Genomic DNA, 24,227 nt, shown 5'->3' on the forward strand with positions numbered 1-24,227 from the left:
TCACTGACATCCCCTCCATATCTCCATTGGCATTTGAGTCTTTAACCTTTGCTCTGTGGAAATAAAGCATGATTGGATAAGATTATACATGATGAGCAGTGACTGCCTTATGGTTAGGGGAAGTGGTGGTCAGCAAAGGGGAAAAGCTGCGTTCATGAAAATTTAAATGCAAGTTTAACTTTTTTATAATGCTACCATTCAGAATCTAGAGTCGGATTTTATCTTGGAGTTATCTAGTCTGCTTTCCCCTTCAATGCAGACATAAAATGTTCTGATTGGCAAAGAGCTCATCCCCTTAAAAGTTAACCCCTGCAATTCTAGTTAAACCAAGTTTCTTCATTTTTTTTAACCTTTACTCTAATATCTGAAATTTGGTCTAGCTTCCTCTCTCTGTCTCCCTGACCACCTATCTTCTGCTTTCCCAGCCTGAAAATTACTCATTTGGAAAGGGTCTGATTTCTTTGATATTTGCCTGGTACTCCTGTTTACCCTCAGTACTTCTGCATCTACATCCCAGACTGTGGCCACCCAAGATCCCTTTGCTGGCTGTTTGAAGACATATAACAAAAGGCAACTTTCTTTTCAGCTGGCCCAGTTTTGTAAACATTTAAAATTTAATTTAAAAAAAATTTTTAATATGCATAGTAGCAAGATAGATAACTTTGTTATACCCTCTCAGAGGCATCTCAGCAAACAAACCTTTAACATGAAGCAAATTTTATTATTATATTCTTAAAAGACTTTTTAACTCTTTTCCTTTTAAATGCATAGCTTTGATACATAATTTTTTAATAAGATAGCTTTAGCCATGTGAAATGTTTTATCACGTTGTATCTTTGGAAATCTTTTATGCTATTTGTTTTCTGAAAATCATAATGGTGTTGTCCATATTAAATATAACATCTTATACTCCCCAAAACTGAAATCCATTTTACACAATTTTACCAATCAGTCCTAGGGTATATAGTATACCTTTTATTTCTTGGCTATAATTATGTGTAAATCTTCCTCAGTAGATTTCCTTTGAACTTGCTGTACTATCACAGTTTTCACAGATGTATTTTTCCAGTCTGTATCCTTTCAACAAGTTCTCTTGGAGTTCTCATCTTAACATGTTTATGTGTGTTTGGTGTTCAGCTGGCAGCCGGTCTGGGTCTCCAGGAAGAGTTCTGACTACAACAGCCCTCTCCACTGTGAGCTCTGGTGTTCAGAGAGTTCTGGTCAATTCAGCCTCAGCACAGAAGAGAAGCAAGATACCCCGGAGCCAGGGCTGTAGCAGAGAAGCTAGTCCCTCAAGGCTCTCAGTGGGTAAGATACTTCTCTGTGAGTCTTGGGGCCTTTCCTCTTTTGTATTTCAGCTTTGGTAGCCCTGGAGACTTCGATTCGCACTTACAAGGTAAAAGAAAACTTAAAATTCAAAGAGAATTGAAGTATAGATTCTAAACTAAATTAAATATCTTATCTTGAAAGTATAATGTATATTTTAAATCTTTCTTATTTTGCAGCCTTTTTATTTTGGTACAATATTGTTTTACCCTTCTAATCTCTTACAGACTAAAGGAATGTGTTCAAGAAATTAAACTTTTCCTGGTAATGCTCCAAGAGTAATTTCTTCTCAGCCTTAGAAAAATTAAAGTTACTGATCAGTTTTAAAAAAAGAAGAAGAAAACCAAAGTATTGAAAGTGCAAATTCTATCTTGTTTCCTCTCTTTCCATTCTGCTATCACTCTCCTGTTAGCCCGAAGCAGCCGTATTCCTCGACCAAGTGTGAGCCAGGGGTGCAGCCGGGAGGCCAGTCGGGAGAGCAGCAGGGACACAAGTCCAGTCCGCTCTTTCCAGCCCCTCGGTGAGTGTGCGGGCAGGTGTGGAGTGCCATGCTTTCCCCTTGTGTTAGACCATTGGATGACCTTAGCATACCCCGGACTTCAGCATTCATCAGCTCTTTGACTCTGTCTCTTCTCTGTCTTCCTAAGGAAAGAGTCAGAAGGAAATTGGGAAATTCCTTTGACATTTGTCTTAAATGAGCAAGGTAGACATTGTATCAATAAGTTGCCTTCATAATCAAATAAAAATCACACAGATTTAAAGTATAAAATATTAATTCAAGATTTTTCTTAACAAATAACCCTTAAAAATTTAAAGATAATATTTAAATATTTACTATCAAGTATAATATAGACTGTTTCATTTGGAAGGCAGCTATACTCACCACTATACCACTAACACACACTGGACTATTAGTTTCATAAAATAAATACTTGCATCCTTTTCAGCAGAAATGCTATTTCAACTTTACTTAATTTTTAACTTAGGTTGCTAGAAAGAGTGCTACAAAATAGTCTGTGAACTAGTTATTAAAATGAGAGTGATGAACATTTTATAGTATTTTAGTATAGTTTAACAGTAATTTTACTACAGTGTAATTTAACAGTAATTTACCATGTATTAGCTCATGCCATGCTACTTCTGTATAACCTATCTGTCCCTGATTATAGACATTGTACTCTAGCCTCATTTATAATACTATATTTACCTCAGTTATAAAATTATTAAATTTGTTTTAAACTCCAAGTATTTTAGAATAATTGGAAAGGCAGAATTTTTTCACAATGAAAATCTTTAGAATTTATGCATGGTCATTCAGCATTTTAATTAGTACTTAGTTTATGTGTACATACCTACAGCCATCTCAGATTTTTCTTTTAATTCCATAAAATGTAGGTTTGTTGTAATACTTCAGACTTTGTGACACTTAAGTAGAACACACTTCTACATGTTGTCTATTGGAATTATTATTTCCTTCAATAGACATGTTGGCATAGAATTTCTAGAGATTCATTTCTTACTCTCTGGGCCATTTGGCTCAAATATATCACTAGGTCCTGCATTGACCTGGAAAACTCCACTGAGCAAGGGATACAGACGGGAATATCCTCAGTCCTTCCTTGTGTTCTAGTCCCAGGTGCCAAAGAGTTTCCCTTTCTGTCCTTAGCCAGAAATATTTTTAATTCATATACAATATTTTTGTAGAATTGTCTATGTATGTCATTACGTACACACATGCATACATAAAGATACACTTACGTATATTAGGGTATATTCTCATATATATATATATGTGTGTTTAAAAAATGAAATGATAACCGCCTGGTACCTTGAAGAGTTGAAGGAAGTAGAGTGGGTGTATGGTAGGGTAAATGCACATGTCTTAGGGTCAGATGGCCTGGGGTCCTACCCCAGCTCTGGTAATTCTCTATACCTGAGTTTCCTTGCCTGTCACAGTGGCATAATAAAGCGTGTACTTCCTGGGATTGTTTTGAAGATGCCATGAGAGAATATGTGGGGAATTCCTCTTCCTCAGCAGTTCTTGGCCTGCAATGAGCCTGCGGTTGTCATGTTCTTCCTCACAGCCACCACTGTTCCTCTACCTCTTCCCCTGAAGCTCTGGTTGCTTTCCCAGAAGTAATTTCATTACATTTCAGTGGCAAAGGCCTTACACATTTTAATGGTGTAACATCTGCATTTGTATGATGCTAATATTGCAGAATTAGAAAATGTGACGATGAAGAAGAAATCAAAAGGTGATTCTGTACCTTTGAAACCTACCTGTACAATGGTCAGAGATTAGAGAGCATTTATAACAACTACTAATTACTTAAAAATAAACATTGTTTATATGCCTGTTTTAAAATAGGCATGTTGTCTAAGCCATTAATTTTCTAGATTCTTCGCAAAGCCTCCATTTGATAATTTAAATCACTTGAATTTTATTATTAAAAGAAGATTCTCCTGATTCTAATAAGACATCCTACTTGGTGATTAAACCTTTTAAACATATAGTTTCAGAAGTATTTGTTTTTTATAGCCCTTTTATTTACATGTGGATAGTGTATAGTCAGGATAGCATATGAGCCCCGTGTTCACACAGGGGTGAGGAGCAGCATTCCCAGAGATCAGGTTGCCTCCCCATTTCCATTTGCTGCTGTGTTTGCCTTACTTTATTTATTTGATGGATCCTTTTGTTGCCTCTGACTTGAATATTGCCATTCAGCAGATGAATTGAATCCCTTAGCTCAGCATGCATTCAATTATAACAAAAGGCCCTTAAAGCATCAGAAATGAATCAGTTAAGCAAAGGTGCATGTCTCTGGACTTGCACCCATTGTTTCCATTTATTTCTAGAACCAAGAGTCCAAAAAAGGCTTATTTTAGTATAAACACATGGTGCCTCTTGCCTGTTAGGTTCAGCCTTGTATAACTATTGATTCTATAGAGTCTTTAAAAATTTTCATCCATTAGACATTTCTGTACTGTTTCAACCCTTTGTCACCATTGCAGAAGTTACTTTAGTTGGGTAAAATTAAAACCATATATTTGTTTTACTAACCATATTAACCACTTTCAGGATATAATTAATTACTTTGTGCAGCACTCTCTGTTTAATCCTCAATCTTTCTGATCATTTTTGTGTTCTTGAAGGTCCTGTAGCAAAGGAAAGAGTGATTCATGTAATAAAAATACTTCAGCTACTCTAATTATCTGAAGATGAGTTACTTTTAAAATAAGAGTAATATATTTCATAAAACATTAAAGTGAAATTTCCCTGGCTTATTTGTTTCTATGTATGTAAGAAAAATACTGACTTTATAGTGTTATGAAAATCAGGATTTTAAAATCTAAAATTTTAAATATGTGGTGACATTGTCACACATTTCTAGGTCTTTTTATTAAATTATTAACATTGCTTTGGTGTTTAAGTATACTTTGATATTTCAGTAATCTTCTATTGAATGCTGAACTTAAATTCTATGGACCATTTGGAAAATGTTTATGTTAACATAAGTGAGGTATGTTATCTTCTGAACAATGTGGAGAGGGCACATGTACTGTTTTAGAGCAGAGGCCTTAGAACAAACAGTACAGATCTGAGGTGTATCACATGAAGTGCAGTTTTGATTAAATTAATTAACCTCCCTGTCTGGTGTAGTTTACCCTCCTATAAAATGTAATAGCAGTAACTTTCTCATTGGGTTCAGGATTAGGGAAAAGGTTATTATTGGTTACCAGTTACCATAGTGGTTTTTTTTTTTAACTACAGTGTTCATTTTTTTTGTTCCATGCTTGTACTTTTGACATTTCCTTCCATTTGAATACTTGCTTTTTTTTGTCTCCTGTGGGCTATGTCTGTCCCCTAAGGTGTAAGAACTTCTGTGTGTCAAGGAAGATGTTGCAATGCTTATGTTCAGTTGCCCTATTTGGCAATATTATGTTTCCTAATGATTAATAGTAATACCAGTGTAATTAACTCTCCTTGCCTGACTATAGTGCTGCCACTATTCCTTGTTTCTGTGGTAATAGATGAGGTTTGTATGGTCCTGTTATTCCAGCCTCCAGACACCATTCCAGATCTACTGGTGCCCTCTACGCCCCCGATGTGTATGGGGCCTCAGGTGAAGGATGAGTACATTTTCACTATCGTCTATGCATCTATGCATTCATTTCAGATTTTTTGTCCTGTTCAGTTTCTGTTGAGTAATATTCATGTTCCAAAATTGATTTGGTTTTATTTAAACCTAATTTGTTAGAGAATAAATCATTTGTGTGTTTTGTTTTTTTTCCCCCAAACAACTTTTTTTTCCCTTCAGCTACCTTATTTGAGCATTTTCCCACTGGCAGATGGACTTTTTTTTTTTTGTATAACTTACGTCATTTTTAAATATAGAATTGTTTTATGTTCACAGTTATGTACTTCATCTTTGTACATATGTTAAAAAAAAAAAAACCAAAATGGTGGATGAAGTGTTTTAATTGTAAGTCATGTTATAGAAAGTAGTTGGGTGAGAGAGAATCCATATCTGGTTTGTCTTTACATACCTCAGAATGTTGGGCACATAGTAGCTTAACAGATATCAAATGCTATCTATGTCTTAGTTATAGAATGAAATCATCCTGTCTTGAAGGAGAAGAGATAATAACTGGAGGTTTTTTCCCTTATAAATTCCTGGTGTGGCTTCATTGGGCTCCGTAATCATTACTGGTTTGAGAATTATCTTTGCTCAGGGCTAATATGCTGGTGAAATTTGCCTGACAGATAGAGCTGGATTTATTACAGGGCTGTAGACTTGCGCGCCCTTAATCAGCCAGCCATAACTTTCTTTTATCATCTGGTCATAAATATATTGTAGCTACTATTCTTTAAATTTACTTTCCACACGTTGTCAGTAACTTTAATTGCCTTTACCCTTTTATTCGACCAAAAACTTAATATACCCAGAAAATGCAGTATTGCTTTTAAAATGCTTTGCCCCATTGGTTTTTTTTTTTCCTCCCCTTAAGGGTCTTGAATTTTGTGGCATAACACTGTTAAACCTATGACTCTCTCAAAGTTGTTTTCCTCCTTCTGATGAACTAGGTCCAGGATATGGGATCAGCCAGTCGAGCCGACTGTCATCCTCTGTCAGTGCCATGAGAGTCCTGAACACAGGTTCTGATGTGGAGGAGGCGGTAGCAGATGCCTTGGTACTCTTCCCCATTTCCTTATCATTGTAGATGTTCTGGTGATAAAACTAATGTTTGAGCAAGCCAGTCCACCAGTGTGGGGAAGGAGACGGGAAACTCTTGAGGATTAAATCCAGAAAGACCAAATGTTGGAAATGTGAAAAACAGAACAGTGTGATAAACTCTTGAAGTTTATTAATTAGTCAGAATTTTAATCCAGGGCCAGTAGTAATAGATGGGATGTCAGAATATAAGTACTGATGTCATTAATATAACGATGGATTTTACACACTGTAGTACACTGAGAGTAAGGGCAGATAGATTAGTATATAAACCAGTACACTACAAGCATATGATTTCAAGACTATCTTGACCTTAAGTAGTCAAAGAATGTTTTAGTTTGGAGTAGGATTTTGTTTTGTCTTTTACTTGCTTGCATTTTCTGAGCTGATAGAAAGTACAGCTTCAACACAAATTATAATGAAGGTATCTTCCTGGCTCTGTATACCTGACACATTAAACAGATCCATGATAGTTTGTCAGGAGAGTGCTATACATATATCATTACTGTTTTTCTCACTCAAATTATGAAGAAAGTATAATTTGAAACAATGGATATAATTAGTTTTTGCCAATTGAATCCCAAGTCAGTGCAGTATGACACCTCCTCTTTCACATTATATTAATCCCGTGTTTGAACACCATTTTACTTAATTTCTTACCCAGAACTTAGAAAAGGCTTCCTTTGTTTTGAAATTTAAAAATTACATTACACATTTTTAAACTGTAGGTCACATCTTAACCAGTGTTGATATGATACAGTTTTTGCCACATATTTGAAAGTCAAGTTTTAAAAAATACTTGTTGGTTATAGCAGTACACATGTGTAGTTGTGTTCTAACAGTCTGTATGTGCTAAATTTTTCCCCTTACCTCAGCCATTTGATTATCTTTTTATAAATTAATGTAACTAGCTTGGAACAATGTTCTCTTGGGCATGAGACACATTGGTCACATCTTGTTCTGATATTAAAACAGTCAGGTTTTTTAAATTATAATTCCTCATCAATATATTTCTCAATGTTTCTTAGTTTCTTTTTAAATGGATGGTTCACCAGTTAAAGTCTGCACATAAATTTTAAGAATTTAATGGGTTATTCTTGAATTAATACTTATAATACTAAGATGTTTGTTTTAATTATATGAGGAATATTTAACCACCAGGGCTAAATGCGGAATCCCCAAAATTTGATTCTCTTTCCATTATTTGCATAGCATAGATATTCCAGTTACAATTATCACTTTTTAGGAAAAGACTTCCTGACCCTTAGGCCTAATTTGAACTGAGGGAAAAAATCACAGAAATAAAATTAACTTTGGAAACAACAAAAAGATCCAAATAGGAAGACTTGAGTTTCTTTGGAAAAACTGGTTATGGGAGTATTTTTGTAACTTAGGTATATCTCTTTGGACTAAAGGATATTGGCAAGATTAAAGATATGGTCTGCTAATAAGCAGTTCTTATGTATCCATATATTAAAAGACAATGTTTTTATTATGGGCATTGTTAATGCCTACTTCACTGTGCTGTTTAGCAAAATGTTCTTCATTATTTTCAATTTTTCTCTTTAAAAATTTACTGCTCTCAGCTCTTAGGAGACATACGGACTAAGGTATAGACATTGCTATTTTCTGACATCTTATGATACCGTAACTTTTTTCTTTACTTCATCAGTTTAACAGATGATAGTCTTCTATAAAATATTCAAGCCCTTAGATGTCTATCTGTTTTGCTATACATGTGATTGTCAGTAGGGAAATATTACTTGAATAGAGTGTTCTCTGGGGGTTCTTGTCCTTTAAGCCTGACTACTTTATACAAATGAGATGACATCATAACAAAACTGATCCTGGAGCCCAACAGGAAATACTACATTGTTGCTGTTCTAAATGAAGTTGGTGTTTCTAAATCAGTATGAGGTATTTAGTGTGGAAATGTCATTATAAAACTATTTTGAATTAAGTTCAAATTATATTTCTTTTAGATTTTAGACTTTGGAGAATATATAGCCACCAGTAACTCATTTGAATCATTGTGCTTAAGATGTTTCATAGAAATGTCTTCACCGCTCACAGCCTAAATTCAAATATATGTAAAGATTTGTTTCCAATTCTTCCAAGGAAATCTCAAATAAGCTATTTACTCTCATTTCATTTTTAATATGCAAGGTATAATTAGCAGTTACATATATTAAATAATAAGCTTTAGATGTAAAGCTATCAAAGTAATCAAGATTTGCTTTCTCATATTTATTAAAATAGACAGTATAGACACATTGGGGAAACATGGAGGACCTCAGGGTGCTCACCTCCTAAAAATAATAATAAGCAAAGCAGGTTCTTGTCATTCTTTGTCAGTATTTTGTAGGAGACATGAGGCTTAGGCACAGGGAAGAAAGTGCTCAGAGAAGCAATAGTGGGAGTAAAAGCAGGATAAAGGAAGGCAGAGGTAGATAAGCAAAAATAGAGCTTCACAGAGAGACGTGTTTTTCTGATCCATTGTCCATTTTCTGATCCATTCTCTCCTTTAAAAAATTAACATTTTCTTACCAACTCAGATTTCCAGTACAATTTGTGTTCATTTATACTGTAATAGTTCTTGGTTTTCCATGAAAAGGAGAAAGAAAAGGGAAAAACCCACATTTTTGGGACTTCCCACCACATACCTAAACTGTACAGTCTTACTCTGCTTCTGCCACTTACCATAGTTAAAAAATTATTTTTTTCTACTAACTTCTAAAGTGTGTTTTCTGAAGAGAAACTAAGTATTGACATTTTATTATTATAATAATTAGCAGCATGCTTTACACTGATTTTTAAAACAAAAACCAGTCCTTTTGTAGTCAGTAGAAATTGTGAAATACCAGTATATTCTTTTAGCTGTTGCTAATGAAAGTCTTTATGTATAACAGAAAAAACCTGCTCGAAGAAGATACGAGTCATACGGAATGCATTCAGATGATGATGCCAACAGTGATGCATCTAGTGCTTGTTCAGAGCGCTCCTACAGTTCTCGAAATGGTAGTATTCCTACGTACATGAGGCAGACGGAGGATGTGGCAGAAGTCCTCAATAGATGTGCAAGTTCCAACTGGTCAGAAAGGAAAGAAGGCCTCCTAGGTCTGCAGAACTTATTAAAAAACCAGAGAACACTAAGGTGAGTATATTGTCTTAAAATAATGGTCCTGTCAGGTTAGTACTTTCTGACTGACTTTATTTCCATAACACTTGAGAGATACGTGCATGGGAAGAGACTTGTCCTGAATTCAGAAGGTGGCATCAAAATATTTTTCCAAGCCTCAGTCCCTTAGGACCATCTATACTATTGTTACTAAGAATGTTTTCATTTCATTTGCTCTATTTAAAGAAACATTTTAAAAGGAAACTTGTATATAATGTCCCACGGCATGGTCATTTGTGCTTCAGTAAGCTGCATGTTCTTCAATGAGAACAAACTTTCAATTTAGCCGTTTAGTAAGGAAATCAAAGGTGTTGGAGTATTCAGAAGACAAAAGATGCCTCAGATGGTGTCTCACAGTTGAAAGACTGAAGCCTTGAATGCAAAATGGGTCTTAACATTTGCTCTTGAATCCTGAATAAACTAGGGAGAAACTTTGGACTGACAGAAGTAAAGTAGGCATTTTGGGCCTTTGTTTCAATGCATTTGATCACTATTTGCAAAGTAATTATTTTGCATACTCAGTTGTAAATACCTGCTGCCTTCCAAAATCAAGGAAAGATGACTCCAAAGGAGGAACTAAGAACCCAGAGGCCGGCCTTTCGAAAATCATCTGAAAGCATTAAAATCTAATCAAGGAATTCAAAATTTTCCCAACAGGATTTCACAACCCTGTGGGCCAGTGACTTTTGTGCCTTCCATCTTTCCTGGTATTGAACAGGACTGTATGTAATTGGTGTCTTATGCCTGTTTTACTATTATATATTGGGTGTGTTGGGGCCAGATAATTGTTTTTTTTGTTTTTTTCATTTCATAGGTCCACAAATAGAGAAGCATTATGCCCCAGTTGGTATACTTAACTGCAGCATATATTCTCTAAGAGCCTCATGTGCACATGAGCCTTGTTTAGATGATGAGATTTAGATTTTGACTTGCTGTTATAGTGGATTCAGACTTTGGGGCATCTTGGGAAAGGGTAAATGTATTTTGGATAAGGAAGAGACTTGGATCATTGGGTTTAGAGCATAAATTGTGGTAGACAGAGTCTAAACTAGTCACCATGATCCTGACCTTTTGGTGTTTCACCTCCATATACTACTATACCTCTATATACTACTCCTCTTGAGTGTGTGCAGGGTTTGTGACTTGCTTCTAACCAATAGACTGTAGCAAAATAGATGATATGTCACACCTATGACATTACATAATGTGTCAAAGAAGATGGGATATTGCTCATTCAATTACAGCCATGATACATGACTCCATTTTGCTAGATTTGCCCTCAATCCTGCTGACATTAAAGAAGAAACTTGCAATGTTGAGAATTTACCATTCAGTGGGCCCCACCACCTGGAAGTGCAGGCTACTGTTAGGAACCATTATAACTGGTTTTGGAAGAGTTAGAAAAAAATTAAGGTCTTAGTTCTACAGGCACAAAGAAATGAATTCTGCCAACAGAGTGAGTTTGGCAGTGGACTTTTCTCTAGGCAAGCCTTCAGATTAGAACACAGCTCAATAAACAGCTTTATTTCCACCAGGAGAGACTGTGAAGCAGAGAAGGGAGTTGAGCTATGCTTTGACTCCTGACCCTCAAAAACTATGAGATATTATTACATATATTTGTTAAACTGCTAAGTCAGTGGTAATTAGTGACACAGCAGTAGAAAACTAATGCATGAGGAATAGTCTATGGTATTTTCCAAGATACTCTTCCTGTTTGCTCTTTCTTCATGCCTGTATTTCATGTTTCAAACCCAAAATGGTTACTTTGTGACAAGAAGAAATAGGTTCATGGAATGTTTGAAAAGATAGGAATTTTTCCTTGACCGTCAAGGATGAGGGTAGCTGGAATGAAGTATGTGTGCTTTGCTCCGAACCAGTAAGCACCCATGACTGACAAGATGACCAAGTTGGTGCCCATCCTGTTCAAGTTTCCCTTCAGCTTATCCTGTGGATCTATTTCCTAGACTCTCCTTTGACATTTAAGTGTTGACTGTTGCCTAAAGTCTTTCAAATAAGGACTCCAAAATACCATTTAGATGGTGGAAGGTCCTCATTTAGACACTTTGAGGACACAGTCTGCCCAGAATGGTGATCATTTACCTTCTGGTTGAGGAGGTCCTTCCCCTGGATTCACTGAAAGCCGCCTGTCACTGTGGAATTACTCAGTGTTCCTGATTCCTGCCCTCTCTCCACTAGTCATCCAGCACATACCCTGCACTATGTGACAGATAATTTTTACACATGTTATCAAGTACAAAATAAAGGAATAAAAGTAAGTGATATGAGTTAAATAATACTTTATAAAATATACATGTGCAGTGGAGATTTAAGTGGTATAAGAGAACACTAGAAATACATTGTAACAATACCTCAGGATAAACAAATGGCAGACAAGGACAGAGTTCCCCCTATAGAAGACTTCAAGGTGATAAAGAGAAATGAGAGAATGAGAGAATTACCATTCTACAGCCCTTAATGGAGGATGGTCATAATTATCAGAGTATCAAGATCACCAGAAAGGAAGATAGACCAACACTACATATCTCCTACTGGAAGAGGGCATCACTTCTGCAGTGGTCTTGCAAAGAGCAAACTTTCTGACCAAACAAGCTCAAGTCTGATCAGCCTGTAACTTATAAGTATTCATGGTTGTTAGGGTGAGTGTCAGCTATACAGGGCTCATTCTACTGTACTGTGTACTAGAGAAAATGAGAATTACTGTGAAAAATCATTTTTTTATAATACACCTTTAAACTTGAATGCCAAGTGAGATGCTGTTTTGTAGCAAAATATAGTAAAGGAGGCCCCTCAGCAAGAGAAAATTGTAGTCAACAATTACAAACAAACTATAGGCCAGTTGCACCACATAATCAGGCAGAAAGGAATCAGCATCTTGTGTCAACTTTTCCAGATCACACAAGATTTAATATTTTAACAAGTGATCTAGCTCCCGTAGACACAAAGAGACATAGATGAGGAGACCCAAGAAAAGAATGCTTGAGCCAAGCTCACTCCATTCTTCAAAACTGGACTGGAAAACATATGCAGTAAGAATTACAAAACAAACAAGAAGTGTGAAAAATGCAAAGAGAGGGATAATATTCATCCCCCACCTGTGATTTCTGTATCTGCAATGTCTAGTAACCTCAAAAAAACAAAATCAGGTCTTCAGAGCCATTCATCTCAGTCCTTCCCTTTAATAAGTAAGTTTTTTGAACAGAATTTAAGTAAGCTAAGCCTGGCTGGTGAAGAGAAGGAATAGGTGAGTGTGACTCTTCTCTGGTAGCTCAGCACATAAGCTGGCCCCTGCCTTGCTGGGTGCCCCCACTTCCATCTCACATTAAGGCAGCATGACCTGGGCCACATTCTGGAAGGATCTCAGTAAGGCAACTCATAGTTTGCTGGGAGGTGGCATTTCTCCAGAAGCCTAAGTCATGAGAAAGGAGCCAAAAAGAGAACCCCAGTGGATGAAGGCTGCGAAGACCAACAGCAAAGAATACCAATTGGCTGGGGGTATCACACAGACATGGGCCAGCGCCCACTTTCAGCCCTAAAAGGTCCAGGCAGGGCTCTGTGGCTGAGGCATCCCTCAGTTACTCTTGAGGTTTCTCAGGGACATGAGGATCTTGGCATTATAACCTCAGTTCACCAGAGGAGGAGGAGTTCCAGGGCCCCGACAAAAGCTAACACGAGGACTGTGAGTTGGGACCGGCAGCAGCCTCCACCAGGAACAGCTGCGTGCTCAGAGCTCACGCTAACCGGATGCCACGCCCCCTGACTTCCTTCTCCAGAGCATCAGGCTGTGAGGACCCTGACCTGAGGCGTGAGAACTCCGTCAGCAGAGACAGGAAACCTAGGTGCCGCCAGGCATCGGCGATACATTGCCCTCCTTCCTGTCCACACTTCGGCCTACTGCCACCCACAAGACTCGTCATGTGCCTGCATCAGAAGAGGCCACAATACTCACATGGGCAACACCTTCAGACCCGCAGTGAGACCCAGGGCCTGCAAGTTGGCACAGGTCTCTGAGGCGGTGGAGGAGACTCCTCTGCTCTCCCCTTCTCCAATGCCTGGCAGTTTGAAGGAGGCTCCTGATGCTCGTGTGCCCAGCGCTCCTGAGGGTCCTAAGGGTTTCTTCTCACCTTCTGTTGCAGTCATAGCCATCTCATCTAGCAAACTGGATGAGGGCCCCAGTGGCCACGAAGAGGAGGAGAGCACTGCCCAGGCTGCCCCAGACCCTGAGAATGTGCCCATAGGTGCTCTAGATGAGGAAGTAAGTGGCTGTGTTGCTGAATTTCATGCTGTTCAAGTATTGCATGAAAGAGCCAGTAACAAAGGCAGGTATGTTTGTCATCTCAGTATGCAAAGACCAATTCTCTGAGATCTTCCTGAGAGCCTGCGAGCTCCTGGAGATAGTCTTCAGCCTGAATGTGAAGGAAATGGATCCCACCAACCACTACCACGAGCTCGTCATCAAGTTGGGCCTCACATATTATGGAATACTGGGAAAGAGCGTGTGCCCAAGGCTGGCATCCTGATCCTCATCCTGGGTGTGATATTTGTGAAGGCCCATCGTGCCACCGAAGAGGAAATCTGGGAAGTTCTGCCTCTGATGGGGATGCGTTCTGGGAGCCCAGGGAGCTCCCAGATCTCGTGAGGGAAAGATACATGGAGCACCGACAGGTGGCCAGTGGTGATCCTGCAAAATTTGAATTCCAGTGGGAACCAAGTGTATGCAGAAACCACCAAGATCAAAGTGCTGGAGGACTTTGGAGTCCTGGAGTTAATGGGGCTGAGCCGAGCGCTTTCGCATCTCTGTGAGTAGGCTTTGCAAGATGAGGAAAGGAGGGCCTGAGCTCCACGGCCGGAGCTACTGCAGGTTCTCATGCAAAGTCTGGTCATTTCTCTGTCCCTGGTGACGCCCAAGGCACATTCCTCACTTTGTTTTTCCAAAGGCTTGTTTTTCCAAAGGCCAGTTAGTGTTAAAAGAATTGAGGCCTGAGGTAGGGCTGAAAGGAACACAGCATGTATGCCTATGTGTTCCTAATTTGTATGTGTAATGTGGAAATACATGCTTTTATTTCTGATGTATGTATGATTCAAATTTTGTTTCTTTTAGTAGAGACTCAATTAGCTTCAAAATCTCCAACTTTAGGCATGATATTGGTCACATTTAAGGCTATAATGAGGTTTAGTAGTAAGAACTTTGTTGTTTTGTAAAACAAATTGGGAAACCATCTTATTTTGTCACCTGGAATCAGATAGCACTGCATTGCTATAGGCATGTACTTGAAATGTGAAAAAAATCACCTTTAAGGTAGTTGGGATCAACAGGGAAAAAAAAGAGAAGAATACCCGAGAGATACTCAGATCTCTGCTTTCCTACCTTTCTAAGTTCTTGTTCTGTAAATGATTCCTACATGGATTTGCCTAGACTGTGTAAGAAATAAATGTATTTCAAGAATGTGTAAGAAATAAATCTTCAAAATTAAATAAATAAAAGGAAACTTTATTCAGAAACAAGTTAAATGAAAAGTGTTACTAATGTTTGAAATTAAGTAATTAAATACACATAATATTAAAGCTCGTTGTCTTATTAAAATTCATTCCTAATAAGCTTTTCAAGTGAAAGGAAAGAATGCTCACTTGACAGTGAAGATAGATTCTTAGTGTTCATGGAATATGTGAATATTAGTGTAGTATGAAATGGCATTGGAGTGAATTTCTCTATGGACAGAAGTTTATATTGTTTTTTAGTTTATTTGGTTTGGTTTCCTTTCCTACAGGCTCTTGATTGTCTTTTCCCCCTACTTTATTGTAATGGTTTAAACCTCTGTAGTTTTCCCTTTTAAGAACCTAGTTTCAAGTAATTCATCAGTTTGAATATCGTAGGAATACTTCCAGACTTGATAGGTGAAGTCAGGGTTTGATTTACTAGCTCTATTTTAGAAAGTTTGATTTAAAATAAGTGTTTATCTGTCTACTACCTAATACACTTTCATGTTTGCATGTCACATTTCATGAATCACTGCATTAAACCATCATCTTGCCCTCAGCCCCATCAAGATTAGGCTAATACTAGGTTCAGTGTATCATTTTAAATGGCAAGGGAGTAGACATAGTTTCAAAACATTTTAGCCCTCAGGTGGCAAAATTTAACAAAACATCTTAGCATTTATTTATTTGTTTGTTTGTTTATTTTTAAAATATTTTTAAGGTATGATTGATATACACTCTTATGAAGGTTTCACATGAAAAAACAATGTGGTTACTACATTTACCCATATTATCAAGTCCCCACCCATACCCCATTGCCGTCACTGTCCGTCAGTACAGCAAGATGCCACAGATTGACTACAAACATCTTAGCATTTAAAAGGATAAGATTCATGTGCTAGAAATGTCATTTGTGCAGTATCCCCTGTTGTGCTATATCAATGAAGTATGATTGTATTTGTTTTCATATAACTTTCAGCCTTTAAAGTAGTGTGGGTTGCAACAGAATTATTGCTGCATTTGATAAATTTGTATTTAGTCCTGACTAGTAAATTATCCAGATTTCCTGATTTTTGACATCTGACTTTTTTTTTTTTTTTTAAAGAAGGCCAGCTATAGGTAGGGTAACTTTTAAATGACTTCTTTTTACAGCAAGATAATAATTTGCCATTTTATTGTTTTGACAGTCGAGTTGAACTGAAAAGATTATGTGAAATTTTCACAAGAATGTTTGCTGATCCTCATGGCAAGGTATGTTTTAGTATTTATTTACTCTTACAGGGAGTCATTTGTATATTGACAAAATAAAATAAAATAATAGCAAAAAACTAAGCCATTTATTTATTTTTACTGTTGCCCTAAAATGGTAATAATTTTTCCAAACATACTTAAAATTGTTTACTATCATTCATAATTTAGAAATTGCTTTCTGATAACCATTAAAGCTTCTCCAAAGAGAGATTGTCTAAGATTATAAACTGAAGGATATAGTAACAAGCACAACTCTTACATAATTTGTCAGGGTGAGTATATTTGTATAAGTAAAAACATTTGTAATGAAATAATTGGAATACGTTGAAAAAAGTTTCTAACTATTTGGTTTTCTTCTGTGATTATTACAACATTAACATAAATATATTGTTAAAAGAGCAATTTTATAGACAAGAATTGCCATTAAATAGCACAAAAGCATAACATATGGCTTTAGCCATAATTTGGCAGTAATTAAAGAAAAGCATTTCATATTATTGAAGTGGTCCATAAGCATTTTCAGAACATCGTTCAATGTTTAATGTTGATTAAAATGTATTTGGTACTTATGCATAATCTGCATGTGTGCTGTGAAATTTTGGTTTGCTTTGATGGGTAGTACTGTTATAGAGGTATTTATCCATTTATTCTTTTTTCAGCAATGTATTAGTGAAATGGAGAGACTTTACTAAGTATCTTCCTTAAAGACACCAGTGTCTATATGAGAATTTGTAACCTAAATGAAAGGGAGATACGGAAGGGAAATTATAAGAAAAATATCAATGAATTTCACTTCACTGTTTTTTGTTGGGTTTTTTTTTTGTCTTCACTTTAATGTTTCATGTATCATTTCCTCATTTTTTTCTATTTTCACTTGCAACACTACTTAAAAATAATAAAATCCCACTTCATACATAAATCCAGCTAAATATTATAAATTGCTTATAGTTTAATAAAACAGTAATTTTCAAAGGTTATCCTCTCAGAGGTATATTTGTTTTTTCTAGTAATATAAGATCCCATTAAAGACAAAGGTTAAAATATACTTGGCAAGCAGTTTATGTTAAAATTTTTTAAAGTTTATAACTTTTGTACCTAAAGTAGATAGCTATACTGTTTTATGCTGATATTGCTACCACTAATTACAGCTATAGGACTTGCTTTAATGCAAACATTTCTATAAATCTTGAAGAAATTAACTTGATATTTTTTGTTGGCAACATACAAGCAAAAGGACAAAACAGTTATGATCTGGGTGGACCTGTTTTATTAAGTGATATTTTAATTAATAATTTATATTACTTTAAAAAATAGAGTTTTAAAACATCTTCAGTAAGTGATATAATTCTTCCCTAGTATGAAGTATAAGACTGAGGCAGGATTATTTCTTGAAGTTGCAACTTTTTATTTTTTTGTTAGGACAATATTGTAGTTTAGTTGGATGCTAGGATTTGCACAGTAATAAAGAGAAATGCTTTTTAAAAGACTCTCCTGGAGATCAAATAGTAAAGCTGAGTCTGATGCTGGTGAAGGACTGAATTGAACACAAATGTGTGGCCTCCCTGTGGATGTGGAGAGCCAGCTGCAGTCCTCCCAACAACTGTCAGGAAGGGGACTTTCTGGGTTTTCTCTGTAGGGTTTTATAACAACATACAATTCATATTGACCCATCTGGTTTTGTTTCTTTGGTTTAGTTTTCAGTTTTTTAGTTAGTTTAGTGAAGGCAAATGTAATGGGAAGATTTTTGTTAAGTTGTTAATTTTGTTGATTTCGTTTGGTTTTTGTTTGGTGATTGTCAATCAGGCTCTGCCAATAATGTAATTCATTAAGAAGGAACTGGCTGTGTCACCATACTGTGCTGAGTTAAAAATGTTAGGGTTTGAATTGAGCTTGCATTGTATCCTGATATTACTAAAATAGCAGATATAACCCCACTCTTTTAAATGTATCTTTATAAAACAGTTCCATCTTTAGGATCAAGCAATTGTTTTTGATACTTTCTTTTCTTTCAAATACAATTTTGTTCTTTATCAGGAGTCAGCCATTTTTTTTCCTGTCAAGGGCCAAATAGTAAACATTTGCAGCTCTAAGGGCCATATGATCTCTTGACACAACCATTCATTCTGCCATTGTAGCCTGAAGGCATCTGTGGGCAGTGCACAAACAAATGAACTTGGATGTGTTGCAGTAAATATTTATGAACATTGAAATTTTGTTTTTCATGTGTTATAAATAGCTTTTTACTTTTTGATTTTGTTTTTTAATCACTTAAAATGTAAAAACCATTCTTAGCTTGCAGACCATAGTTTTCCAATCCCTGTTTTATATGATAAACTCCTGGTCACTGACACTAAAACAGAAACATGTTCAAGAACTTCTACTCGAGGAGCTTGAACCACTGGTGAAAGATCAGGGTTATTGAAGGGATATGAGGAGCTGACCCCACTGGGTGAAATGGCCCTGGGTGTTCCTGTATGTTCTATCATTCTCCTCCATTTCTGATCTGTTGTTTTTATCTAAATGCTCAGTACTGCCTTGTAAACCTCTTCATCTCGTCTTTTTCTGTCCTCCATGGAGACTGTGTCAAATACCCTCTCTCTTCCTGTCACCTTCTCACCTGTTCCATGTCCCAGGCATATGTCCTGGCCTCTTAGCTTACAATCAAAGGGAAGCCATTAATCAGAAACTCCATTTCCTGCATGCAAGCCAGCAAACTTACTCACATAAACGCATTCTTTTTACCTTCCCTCCTACTGAAGTAGAAGGAGGTCTTGCCTTGAAGCTACTTAAATATGTGTCCTGTTTTTGCTAGTATGGCCTCATCTGCTTGGTCTCCCAGCAATTTCTTATAAATTCCACTTTGCTGGTCGTCCATTCTTCAACTTTGTTATGAGATGATGCAATATGTCTTCTCTGTCACTTTAAGGAATGTGGTGTGGGAGAAAAGGAAAAAATATGTTTTCTCTTCTGTTGTGTCTGATCCAGTCACCCTGCCACCATTTCTTTCACTCTTCAGACTCCTGTCTCTCTGGTTTTTTCCAAAATATTGGTATCGCATAGGGTCTTGTCCTAGGCCCACTGCTTTCACTCCATACCCTTTCTGGAGGCCCATATTGCTCTCCTGCACTTACTTACTCACTTGCCTATCGGTCCTCTTCAACCTCAGAACTACTGTTCTTTCTGCACTGCTTTGTCTCATCAGATGAAACCACCATCCCCCTGTCACTCAAGTGACAATTTTGGGCATCAGTCAAGAAACTTCACCCAGTCCTAATTGGCTGAACCTTCTGAATATCTCTCCATTCCCACTGTAATTCAGGGTACAGTTTTCTTTTTCCTGTTGCACCTCCTCCCACCTTGTGTCCCTACATTCAATGCACTGCATCCTCCAGTAATCTTTCTAAAATGCAAGTCTGCTGGCTTAAAGCTCACTGACTGCTCATTGCCCTCAAGAAAATGTCCAAACAAAGCCTATCATTTTTTAATTCATTTTATTATCATTGATCTACAATTACATGAAGAACATTATGGTTACTAGACTCCCCCCATCACCAAGTCCCCCACCACAAACCCCATTACAGTCACTGTCCATCAACATAGTAAGATGCTGTAGACTCACTACTTGTCTTCTCTGTGTTGCACATCCCTCCCCATGCCCCCCCACATTATACATGCTAATCGTAAGGCCCCCTTTCTTTTTCCCTGCCCTTATCCCTCCCTTCCCTCCCCTCCTGCCCAGTCCCTTTCCCTTTGGTAACTGTTAGTCCATTCTTGGGTTCTGTGATTCTGCTGCTGTTTTGTTCCATCAGTTTTTCTTTGCTCTTATACTCCACATGAGTGAAATCATTTGGTACTTGTCTTTCTCCGCCTGACTTATTTCACTGAGCGTAATACCCTCTAGATCCATCCATGTTCTTGCAAATGGTAGGATTTGTTTCTTTCTTAGAGCTGAATAGTATTCCATTGTGTATGTGTACCACCTCCTCTTTATCCATTCATCTACTTATGGACACTTAGGGTTGCTTCCATATCCTGGCTATTGCAAATAGTGCTGCAATAAACATAGGAGTGCATATGTCTTTTTTTTTTTTAGGAGATAGGGCTCTGGGGAAAAACAACCTAAGCCCAGATTCTGTTTGTTTGTTTTTTTTCTTTTATGGTATCATTAATATACAATCACATGAGCAACATTGTGGTTACTAGATTCCCCCCATTATCAAGTCCCCAACACATATCCCATTACAGTCACTGTCCATCAGCATAGTAAGATGCTGTAGAGTCACTACTTCTCTGTGTTATACTTCCTTCCCCATGCCCCCTCTATATTATGTATGCTAATCATAATGCCCCTTAGTCCCCTTATTCCTCCTTTCCCACCCACCCTCCCCAGTACCTTTCCCTTTGGTAACTGTTAGTCCATTCTTGGGTTCTGTGAGTCTGCTGCTGTTTTTTGTTCCTTCGGTTTTACTTTGTTGTTATACTCCACAAATGAGGGAAATCATTTGGTACTTGTCTTTCTCCACCTGGCTTATTTCACTGAGCATAATACCCTCTAGCTCCATCCATGTTGTTGCAAATGGTAGGATTTGTTTCTTTCTTATGGCTGAATAGTATCCCATTGTATGTATGTACCACATCTTCTTTATCTGTTCAGCTACTATGGGACACTTAGGTTGCTTACAAATCTTGGCTGTTGTAAATAGTGCTGCAATAAACAAAGGGTTGCATATGTCTTTTTCAATCTGAGAACTTGTTTTCTTTGGGTAAAATCCTAGGAGTGGAATTCCTGGGTCAAATGGTATTTCTATTTTTAGTTTTTTGAGGAACCTCCATATTGCTTTCCACAATGGTTGAACTACTTACATTCCCACCAGCAGTGTAGGAGAGTTCCCCTTTCTCCACATCCTCGCCAGCATTTGTCGTTCTTAGTCTTTTCAATGCTGGCCATCCTAACTGGTGTGAGGTGATATCTCATTGTGGTTTTATTTTGCATTTCCCTGATAATTAGTTATGTGGAGCATCTTTTCATGTGCCTGTTGGCCATCTGAATTTCTTCTTTGGATAATTGTCTGTTCATATCCTCTGCCCATTTTTTAACTGGGTTATTCGCTTTTTGGGTGTTGAGGTGTGTGAGTTCTTTATATATTTTGGATGTTAACCCTTTGTCAGATATGTCATTTACAAATATATTCTCCCATACTGTACGATGCCTTTTTGGTCTGCTGATAGTGTCCTTTGCTCTACAGAAGCTTTTTAGCTTGATGTAGTCCCATTTGTTCATTTTTCCTTTTGTTTCCCTTGCCTGAGGAGATGTGTTCAGGAGAAAGTTGCTCATGTTTATATTCAAGAGAGTTTGCCTATGTTTTCTTCAAAGAGTTTTATGATTTCATGACTTAAATTCAGGTCTTTGATCTATTTCAAGTTTACTTCTGTGTATGGAGTTAGACAATAATCCAGTTTCATTCTCTTACATGTAGCTGTCCAATTTTGCCAACACCACTTGTTGAAGAGGCTGTCATTTCCCCATTGTATGTCCATGGCTCCTTTATCATATACTAATTGAGCATATATGCTTAGGTTTATATCTGGGCTCTCTAGTCTGTTCCATTGGTCTATGGGTCTGTTCTTGTGCCAGTACCAAATTGTCTTTATTACTGTGGCTTTGTAGTAGAACTTGAAGTTTAACCCCCAACTTTATTCTTCTTTCACAGGATTGCTTTGGTTATTTGGGGTCTTTTGTGATTCCATATGAATTTTAGAACTATTTGTTCTAGTTCGTTGAAGAATGCTGTTGGTATTTTGATGGGAATTGCATTGAATCTGTAGATTGCTTTAAGCAGGATGGCCATTTTGACTATTAATTCTTCCTATCCATGAGCACAGGATGTATTTCCATTTATTGGTATCTTCCTTAATTTCTTTCATGAGTGTCTTGTAGTTTTGAGGGTATAGGTCTTACACTTCCTTGGTTAGGTTTATTCCTAGGTATTTTATTCTTTTTTATGTAATTGTGAATGGAATTGTTTTGCTGATTGCTCTTTGTGCTAGTTCATTGTTAGTGTATAGGAATGTAACAGATTTGTGTATTTTGTCTCCTGCAGTTTTGCTAAATTCAGATATTAGATCTAGTAGTTTTGGAGTGCATTCTTTAGGGATTTTTATGTACAATATCATGTCATCTGCAAACAGTGACAGTTTAACTTCTTTCTTACCAGTCTGAATGCCTTTTATTTATTTATGTTGTCTAACTGCCGTGGTTAGGACCTCCCAAATTATGTTGAATAAAAGTGGGGAGAGTGGGCATCCTTGTCTTGCTCCTGATCTTAAAAGAAAAGCTTTCAGCTTCTCACTGTTAAGTATGATGTTGGCTGTGGGTTTGTCATATATGGCCTTTATTATCTTGAGGTACTTGCCCTCTGTACCCAGAATTTTTATCATGAATGGATGTTGAATTTTGTCAAATGCTTTTTCAGTATCTGTGGAGATGATCATGTGGTTTTTGTCCTTTTTGTTGATACGGTGGATGATGTTGATGGATTTTCAAATGTTGTACCTTCCTTGCTTCCCTGGAGTAAATCCTACTTGTTCATGATGGATGATCTTTTTGATCTATTGCTAATATTTTGTTGAGTATTTCTGCATGTATGTTCATTGGGGATATTTGTCTTTAATTTTCTTTTTTTGTGGTGTCTTTGCCTGGTTTTGGTATTAAAGTGATGCTGGCCTCAGAATGAGTTTGGGAGTATTTGCTTCTCTTCTACTTTTTGGAAAACTTTAGGGAGGTTGGGTAATTAGGTCGTCACTAAATGTTTGATAAAATTCACCGGTGAAGCCATCTGGTCCAGGAATTTTGTTTTTAGGTACATTTTTGATTACCAGTTCAATTTCATTGCTAGTAATTGGTCTGTTCAGATTTTCTGTTTCTTCCTGGGTCAGCCTTGGAAAGTTGTATTTTTCTAGAAAGTTGTCCATTTCTTCCAGGTTATCCAGTTTGTTAGCATGTAATTTTTCATAGTATTCTCTCATAATTCTTTGTATTTCTGTGGTGTCCGAAGTAATTTTTCCTTTCTCGTTTCTGATTGTGTTTATGTGTAGACTCTCTTTTTTTCTTGATATGTCTGGCTAGGGGTTTATCTATTTTGTTTATGTTTTCAAAGAACCAGCTCCTGCTTTCATTGATTATTTCTATTGTTTATCTTCTCAATTTTTTTATTCTCTGATCTTTATTATGTCCGTCCTTCTACTGACTTTGGGCCTCATTTGTTCTTCTTTTTCTAATTTTGTAAATTGTGGGTTTAGACTGTTCATATGCAATTGTTTTTCTTTCCTGAGGTAGGCCTGTATTGCAGTATACTTCCCTCTTAGCGTGGCCTTTGCTGTGTCCCACAGATTTTTGCAGTGTTGAATTATTGTTGTGATTTGTCTCCATATGCTTGATCTCTGTTTTTATTTGGTCATTGACCCATTGATTATTTAGGAGCATGTTGTTAAGCCTCCATGTGTTTGTGGGCTTTTTTGTTTTCTTTGCGTAATTTATTTCTAGTTTCAAACCTTTGTGATCTGGGAAGCTGGTTGGTACAATTTCATTCCTTCTGAATTTACTGAGGCTCTTTTTGGGGGCTCATATGTGATCTATATACACTTGAGAAGAATGTGTATCCTGCTGCTTTTGGGTGTAGAGTTCTGTAGATGTCTGTTAGGTCCATCTGTTCTAGTGTGTTGTTCAGTGCCTCTGTGTCCTT

At 37.0% G+C, this 24,227-nt stretch overlaps 1 protein-coding gene across 39 annotated transcripts in view; it reads left to right on the forward strand.

Annotated features, from left to right (window-relative positions):
- The window catches only part of CLASP2 (cytoplasmic linker associated protein 2), a 207,596-nt gene that overhangs the window by 142,307 nt on the left and 41,062 nt on the right, over positions 1 to 24,227 (forward strand). For 12 of the 39 annotated variants that reach the window (XM_057491792.1, XM_057491797.1, XM_057491796.1 and 9 more), the window contains 6 exons: positions 1,138 to 1,308; positions 1,739 to 1,846; positions 6,413 to 6,519; positions 8,147 to 8,170; positions 9,470 to 9,714; positions 16,422 to 16,485. In XM_057491792.1, the coding sequence (XP_057347775.1) occupies positions 1,138 to 1,308; positions 1,739 to 1,846; positions 6,413 to 6,519; positions 8,147 to 8,170; positions 9,470 to 9,714; positions 16,422 to 16,485 (719 nt within the window). Of the gene's footprint in view, positions 1 to 1,137; positions 1,309 to 1,738; positions 1,847 to 5,387; positions 5,451 to 6,412; positions 6,520 to 8,146; positions 8,171 to 9,469; positions 9,715 to 16,421; positions 16,486 to 24,227 lie in introns of all 39 variants that reach the window. The other 27 variants (XM_057491798.1, XM_057491794.1, XM_036892414.2 and 24 more) reach the window with 3 other exon arrangements.

Source organism: Manis pentadactyla, chromosome 14, assembly GCF_030020395.1.
Source record: "Manis pentadactyla isolate mManPen7 chromosome 14, mManPen7.hap1, whole genome shotgun sequence".
In the NCBI taxonomy this organism is placed as follows: domain Eukaryota; kingdom Metazoa; phylum Chordata; class Mammalia; order Pholidota; family Manidae; genus Manis; species Manis pentadactyla.